At 43.9% G+C, this 8,142-nt stretch overlaps 1 protein-coding gene across 1 annotated transcript; it reads right to left on the bottom strand.

Annotated features, from left to right (window-relative positions):
- Positions 1-619: 619 nt before the first annotated feature.
- LOC100767461 (40S ribosomal protein S27-like) lies at positions 620-903 on the bottom strand. Its single transcript, XM_027399293.2, has one exon. The coding sequence runs from the start codon at positions 872-874 to the stop codon at positions 620-622; it is 255 nt and encodes an 84-aa protein (XP_027255094.1). The 5' UTR covers positions 875-903.
- Positions 904-8,142: the final 7,239 nt, after the last annotated feature.

The raw sequence follows: 8,142 nt of genomic DNA, 5'->3' as shown, positions 1-8,142 counted from the left end.
GGCAGGAACTGACGCTGAAGTCATGAAGGGACATGCACCAATTACTGGCTTGTTTCTCCTGGACTTGTTCAGTTTGATTTCTTATGCACCCTAGGCCAATGGTTCCCATCCATAACATACCATAACATAAAATTATTTTCATCGCTACTTCATAACTGTAATTTTGCTACTGTTATGAATTGTAATGTAAATTATATGTGTTCCAATGGCCCTAGGTCACCCCTATAAAAGGGTCACTTGACACTCTGAGTTTAAGGTCAGCCTGGTCTACCTAGTGAGCTTGCTCTAGGATCGCTATGGCCACACCGAATCCCTGTCTTGGGGGAAAAAAGTAATGAGAAATTAAATAGATCAATCTCTTGAAGTTTCTTGTAAGTTGCAGAATGTTTTATAGTCAAGTTAGTCAACTGTTTTGTTTGTTTTTGGTGTGTGTGCATCTATCCACACTTGGGATTGAACTCAGAATCTTGTTGTGTCTGACAGGGAAGTTCTCCACCACTAAGCAATGGTCTCAGCCTCTGTTTTTTTTGTTTTGTTTTGTTTTGTTTTTGTTTTTGTTTTTGTTTTTCCAAAATGTGTTTTTTGGGATGGTTCCCATTCATCTTGAACCAGGTGCTTTTCAGTGCTGTTTCCTCCTGAAGGAGCATCCTTCTGTCAGCCTTGCTTTTCTGCCTGCAGGCTGACAGAGGACTGTGGAGCAGCCAACACACAAGACTACCGTTCGTGAATGGCTAAAGACCGTGGTGATTTTATAGCATCCTGGGCACTTCACATCCATAAAGTAGGAATTGGGGCTCTGCACCAGGCACTTTTTCTTGTGTTTCCTCTTTTCCTCTTCTGGAGAGGGATGAAGGAGATCCTTTTCGAGAGGCATGTTCTTGTAGGGAGGTCGTCACCGCTGGAAAAGGATCTCAGCCTCTGAAATGGTAAGCTTTACTTTTTGTGGTTATCAATAATTTAAGACAAATAAAAGTTGCTTGAGTTGGGACTGGAGAGATGGCTCAGAGGTTAAGAGCACTGCCTGTTCTTCCAGAGGTCCTGAGTTCAATTTCCAGCAACCACATGGTGGCTCACAACCATCTATAATGAGATCTGGTGCCTTCTTCTGGCCTGCAGGGATACATGTAGGCAGAATACTGTATGCATAATAAATAAATACATCTTTTTTAAAAAGTTGCTTGAATTAACAAATATTATTCCCAAAGGTCATCTTTGTTATTCCCCAGAGTGGCTGTGAATGGAAGAACTCTAGGACATTATGAGGAGACAGAGAGAGAGGGGGAGAGATAGGAGGTAGGGATGGGTGGGAATAAGGAACAGCAAATGGAAATGACAAATGGCCAACCTCTAATCTTCACAACACACCATGAAGCAGCTTCTCTATGCTCCCCATCTTATAGGTAAGTAAATAGAAATGTCTTCTATTGATGACAAGGACAAGACAATGAGAGGACAAGGCATAGTTACAGACACCATTCTCATCCCTCTCTTACCAAGAAGAGTCAAGGCCATGGAACCTCCTGCCTAAGAAATAGACTCATCCAAACTCAGAAAGCACTTTCACCTCAAGATCAGCTAGTTCCCAGAGTGTGGGAACTCAGGGAGGAAAAGTAGGACATGACAGTGGTGTCTGCATCATGGTCCAGCTATGTACTTCGTGGTCTAGCTAACTGTTTCTTTCTTCCTGTGGGGAAGACAAGATACTATATGAAACTAGTTCCTGGGCCTGGGATATGTAAAGTCCTCGTACAGCCTTCCAGGACCCACACACCATCTTATCCTTGAACTCCCCTGTGTTCTTAGACTCGCCAAGATAGAGAGGGTCCTTCTGCATAGATTTCTAGGATGTTGCCACCTCTCGGGTACAATCACCACACTGAGCTCCATAATGGAACTTCTTTGGTATAAGACACTTGGATTCTCATCTAATTCCTAATGAGATCTTCCAGCTGGTATTTATGTATGTATGTGTGGGCATGCCAATGTATATATGCATTTTTGGAAGGGGTATTAGACTCGATGTACATCTACCCCAAGAGAAGACAGAAGTGGGTAGGGGGAAGAGACTTTAAAGGCTGATCTGGGGAGGGCAAATTATCCCAGGGAGTCTTCTATTTACCTTGCCTCTTCGTTTGTTTGTTTGCTTGTTTGTTTGTTTGTTTCAAGGCAGGGTTTCTCTGTAGCTTTGGAGGCTCTCCTGGAACTTGCTCAGTAGACCAGGCTGGCCTTGAACTCACAGAGATCTAGCTGTCTCTGCCTCCCGAGTGCTGGAATTAAAGGCTTGCGTCACCAATGCCTGGCTATTAAGTACCTTGCCTCTTTGTAATGTAGTTGAAGATGACATTGAATTCTTGATCCTTCTACTCCTACCTCCCAAATGCTGGGATTACAGATAGGTACTCAGTTTTATATCATGCTGGGGAGTGAACCCAGGGCTTTGCTGTCATGTTGTGCTTGCTGGGTAAGCATTCTGTCAGCAGATCCACATTCCCCAGGTGTCAGGAATTTACCTTTTTTCCCCCTACGGCATTTCCACTTCTGCTGTTTGGCTCTAAAGTAGCTGGGCCTCCACTTTTCATTGGGAACGTTACAGCCAAGGCCAAGTTGTTGTGCAATATTAATTTACCTTGGCAAAGATGTGTTTACATTTGTTTTTGCTATGAAATATTACTTTAACTGTGTAAAGGTGTGTTACATTTGTTTCTGCCATGAAATATTACTTTAACTGTGTAAAAGTGTGTTACATTTGTTTCTGCCATGAAATATTACTTTAACTGTGTAAAGATGTGTTACATTTGTTTCTGCCATGAAATATTACTTTAACTGTGTAAAGGTGTGTTACATTTGTTTCTGCTATGAAATATTACTTTAACTGTGTAAAGGTGTGTTACATTTGTTTCTGCTATGAAATATTACTTTAACTGTGTAAAGGTGTGTTACATTTGTTTCTGCTGCATTTAATTATGAAACGATGTGTTGCTGTTTCACCTTGCCTGCCTAAGGTACCCAATTGTCTAATAAAAAGCTGAATGGCCAATAGCTAGGCAGGAGAGGGATAGGCAGGGCTGGCAGGCAGAGAGAATGAGTAGGAGAAGAAATCTAGGCTAGAGAGAAGAAGAATGAGGAAAAGCAGGGAGAAAGAGAGCGACACACGGGGGGCCAGAAGCCAGCCATCCACAGCATAGATACACAGAAAGAAAGATTCAAAAGCTCCAAAGCAAAATGCAGATAAAAAGAAATAGATTCAAGCATTTGTAACTAATCATAAGTCTCTGTGTTGGTGGCCCAAAAGAAAAAGCCTGCTACACCTAGTAGCTTGGACTACAGAGGCTGGCCTCTGAAAATGAGCCCTTCATCCAGTGAGACAGGAATGGTAAGAGACACCAAGGCCTTGGTCTTTGTCTTAGTTAGCATGTCTATTGCTGTGAAGAGACACCATGACCACAGCAACTCTCATAAAGGAAAACATTTCATTGAGGTGGCTGGAAGGATTCAGGCATTATGCTGGCCTGCCCCTGTCACTTGGCAAAATGCACTCAAGCGGTATCCTGGTCAGCCTGGGGTTCCATGGTTGCCTAGTCTGCACAGAGGTGCAAAGATCCTCCTGCCTCTGCCTCCCAAGTGCTGAGATTAAAGGCATGTGCCACTATGCTACCACACCTTAACATCTCACTTTATTATTGTTGTTTGGTTTTTTTTTTTTTTTTTTTTTTTTTTTTTTTAAAGACAGGGTTTCTTTGTGGAGTCCTGGCTGTCCTGGAACTAGCTCTTGTAGACCAGGCTGGCCTCAAACTCACAGAGATCCGTCTGCCCCTGCCTGCCTAGTGCACCACCACCACCCCGCTGCTAACATCACAAGTTTTTAAAAGCCCCCAGCCTTGAGACTTCCCCCACATTCCTTACTCCACTTCACCACTTAGAACCAAAGTCTCAGTTTGGGACATTGGTCCCCTTTCTATTGACCCTCTCTCTCCAGCCTTCTTCCTGCCCAAGGCACTCCTCATTTTGGGCACTCTCAGAAAGAAAAAAAAAGAGCCCAAATATCTAATGCTTCTTGAACTTTATGCCACCTGCCTAAGGAGAACCGCCCTTTAAGGAAACTGGTTCTCAGGACTGAGGGGGAAATGAAGGGTGGGTTGGTGGAAGGCAGGGAGGAAAGGACCCCGCCCCCTGCCCCCTGCAGGCCTTACCTAATCGCCACACTCTGCATTATTACCCGCCTAACGCAGCATGCTTTTAAATAAAATATGCAAAGATTTTCCTCTCAAATTATCTCCCCAGGCGAGTGAGCTCAACTCCAGCTCGTTAATGGAAAAAATGCAAATAGGGCCTCCCACTCCTTTCCCCCAGCCCCTGGGCTCTCTGGACAGCTAATGCGCTTTGCTTGCCTTCTTTCTGGGATGTCTGGTACCTTGAAACCATCACCGGGTGTGGGGACAGGGGACTCTCTCTAGAAGAGTCTCAGAAGGGAAGGACCATCCCAGGCGGAACAAGCACGGGGCGGGGGGGGGGGGGGAGGCGGACTGCCCTGTCCCAAGCTTGTCCTTGTCTGAGATCTCAATTAGCTCCCCTGGGGACTACTGTGAGCCGAATGGAGAGAAGGCACCTTGTTGGTGGCCCACAAATAGTGGCTGCACCTCTCCAGTTTAAAGCTGCTATGCTTGGGGGATAGAGAAATGGAGAAAAAAGATCTGGTCTCTGTCTTCGTCTAGTTCACATACTTAAAAATGTAAAAGCAGTTATGATATACTTTAACCCGTAGTCAAAAATCTGTCATCTTTATGAGACAAATGGCCACCTGCCTCCCTAAGTAAAGCCTGGAGGGCATAACGTTACCTGGATACCATTCTTGCCAAAGATGCAGAACGTGAGGGCAGGAGGAACCCAAGCAAACCCACATTTCTGGTCAGACTGTGAAACACCTGGTGGATATTCTTCAGAAATACTGGTCCATGAAAGAAGGGTTAGTGGTTCCAGTGAAATTGGACTAAAGAGAAATGGCAACTAAATGTAATGTGTGATGCTGGACCAGTTACTGGGTTGGAAAAGGATTCTGCAAGGGGCATTTGGAAAAACTTGAACATAAATTATATTTTGTTACATTTATCTTCATTTTCTGAATATAATTATTACATTATGGTTATATGGTTATTTGAGAGAAATATTTGTAGAAATATTTAGGGGCAAAGGAACACATTTCCAACTTGGTCTCAGATGGTTCAGAAAACAGATGTGGTAAAATGCTAACAACTGAGTGAATTAGGTAAGAATAGGGGACAACTTATCTGTAGGCTTTCAAATTTTCAATGTAAAAAGTTGAAAAAGAAAATGCTTATAATTGTGGTTGTTTGAAATAAAATGGCCCCCAAGGGAATGGCACTCTTAGGAGGTGTGGCTTTGTTGGAGTGGGTGTGGCCTTGTTGGAGGAAGTGTGTCACTGTGGGGGTGGGTTTTGACATCTCCTTTGCTCAAGCTATGCTCAGTGTGATGAACAGTTCACTTTCTGTTGCCTGTGGGTCAAGATGTAGAACTCTCAGCTCCTTCTCCAGCACCATGTCTGCCTGCATCCACCATGTTTCCCTCCATAAGGGTATTGGACTAAAATTGTAAACCAGACCCAATTAAATGTCTTCCTTTATAAGAGTTGCTGTGGAGGGCTGGAGAGATGGCTCAGCAGTTATTCTTCCAGAGGTCCTGAGTTCAATTCCCGGCAACCACCTGGTGACTCACAAACCACCTTGAATGAGATCTGGTGCCCTCTGCTGGCATGCAGGCAGTAGGCTGTATACATAATAAAGAAATAAAATCTTAAAAAAAAAAAAAAAAGTTGCCGTGTCTCTTCACAGTAATTGAAACCCAAACTAAGATAATAATCTTTCAAAATCACGATAATTACTGAGTCTGGTATGACGGAGCACACCTGTAATCCTGGAGAAGTCTGAAGGCAGAGGAAATGGGGTCAGAAGGTCAAGTCCAGCCTCTGCTACAGAAAGTTTGGGAGCAGCCTGGGCTACATTGGATACCACCACCACCAAACAGCAACAACAAACTGATAATGATATATATCTTCACTATGATTTGTGAAGTCTTTATCCTTTGGGTAGGCAGGGGTTGAGATAGCATCTCATGTAGTCCAGGATTGCCTTGTACTCACTCTACAGCCAAGGAAAAAAACCATGAGCTGCCAATCCTCCTGCCTCTGCTTCCCAAGTGCTGTGATTTTTAAAACAAACCACCACACCAACCCTGAAGTCTTTATAACTTTTAGAGACACTTTTTGAGTGAAACATTTGCAGATGAAATAAAAAGACTATTTACTTAAAAATAATATAAAAGGAGGAAAGTAATTGGGGACTTAGGAAACCAGATTGGCTGTGGGCTGATAATCGTTGAAGCCTGGTGATGAAAATACTTTTTGAATTTTTCCACAATAAGGCACTTTTCCTTTTTTAAAATGTCATTTTAAAAAGATTTATTTATTTTTATTTATGTGTGTATGTGCCTATGTGTATGTGTGTTTGCCTATGTGTATGTGTGTTTGCCTGTGTGTGTGTGTGTTTGCCTGTGTGTGTGTGTGTGTGTGTGTGTGTGTGTGTGTGTGCTCAAGCGCTCAGATGACCACAGAGACCAGAGAGGGCATTAAATTAGATTTATTGAGCTGCCCAGCCTCATGCTTGGAACCAAATTCCTGTTATCTGGAAGAGTAACAAGTTCTTAGTCACTGAGCCATCTTTTTTCAAATTATTTTTTATTTTATATGTATGTGTATTATGCCTGCATTTGTGTGTGTGCCATGTGTATGCCTGATGCCCATGGGGCCAGAAGGACAATGGAGTTAAGGACAATTATGTGCTACAACTGGGTGTTAAGAATGAAACTTGGGTTCTCTGCAAGAACAGCAAGTGCACTTAACTGGGAGTCCTCTCCAGCACCCTGTCATTTTTTCTCTTTTCCTTCTCCTTTCCTTCCCTCCTTCCATCCTTCCTTCTTTCCTTCCTTCCTTCCTTCCTTCCTCCCTCCCTTCCTTCCTTCCTTTTATAATTTGAGGCAGAGTCTCACTATGTAGCTTTGGCTGTCCTGGAACTCACTTTGTAGATCAGGCTGGTTTTGAACTCACAGAAATCCTCCTGCCTCTGCCTCCTGAATGATGGAATAAAGGTGTATGTCATCATGAATGGCTATCCCCGCCCCCCATCATTTTAAAGTATAAAATATCTATTTAATCCTTGAGAATTTCACACATGCATACAATCTATCTTGGTCAGGGTTGATATTGCTGTGACGAAACACCATGACTGAAGCACTTGGAGAGGAAAGGGTTTATTTGGCTTACACTTCCACATCACTGTTCATCACTGAGGGAAGTCAGGACAGGAACTCAAACAGGGCAGGAACCTGGGAGCTGCTGCAGAGACCTTGGAGGGGAGCTGCTTACTGGCTTACTCTCCATGGCGAGACAGAGTTTCTCTGTGACTTTGGAGGCCGTCCTGGAACTAGCTCTTGTAGACCAGGCTGGTCTCGAACTCACAGAGATCCGCCTGCCTCTGCCTCCCGAGTGCTGGGATTAAAGGTGTGCGCCACCAACGCCCGGCTCAGCCTGCTTTCTTATAGAACCCAGGAACACCAGCCCAGGGATGGCCCCACCCACAATGAGCTGAGTTCTCTCACATCAATCACTAATTAAGAAAAAGCCCACAGTCTTGCCCACAGCTCTATCTTATGGCTCCATTTTCTCAGTTGAGTTTCCCTCCTTTCAGATGACTCTACCTCCTATCAAGTTGACATTAAACTAGCCAGTGCACAATATTTTTCAATCATATTCTTTTTCTTTCAAAAGGAATAATTATAAGCCCTGTGTTGGTGGCACACACCTTTAATCCCATCACTAAAGAGGCAGAGGCAGGTGGATCTCTTGAGTTCGAGGCCAGCCTGGTCTACAGAGTGAGTTTCAGGACAGCCAGCCAAGGCTACTCAAAGAAACCCTGTCTTGGGGAAAAAAAATTATAAGAAATATAATACGTGTCAGAAAAGTGTGTGTGTCCCAGGGGAACACAGTCCAACTGAGGGGCTGGGGCAGACTTTGTAGAGGACATGAAGGGCCAAGCACAGATGGATGGAAGCTCTCTGGGAAAGTGGTCCAAA

The sequence above is a fragment of the Cricetulus griseus genome, chromosome 2 (genome assembly GCF_003668045.3).
Source record: "Cricetulus griseus strain 17A/GY chromosome 2, alternate assembly CriGri-PICRH-1.0, whole genome shotgun sequence".
Taxonomy (NCBI): domain Eukaryota; kingdom Metazoa; phylum Chordata; class Mammalia; order Rodentia; family Cricetidae; genus Cricetulus; species Cricetulus griseus.
The sequence above is the reverse complement of the archived record's forward strand: the minus strand, read 5'-3'. Positions and strand labels throughout refer to the sequence as shown.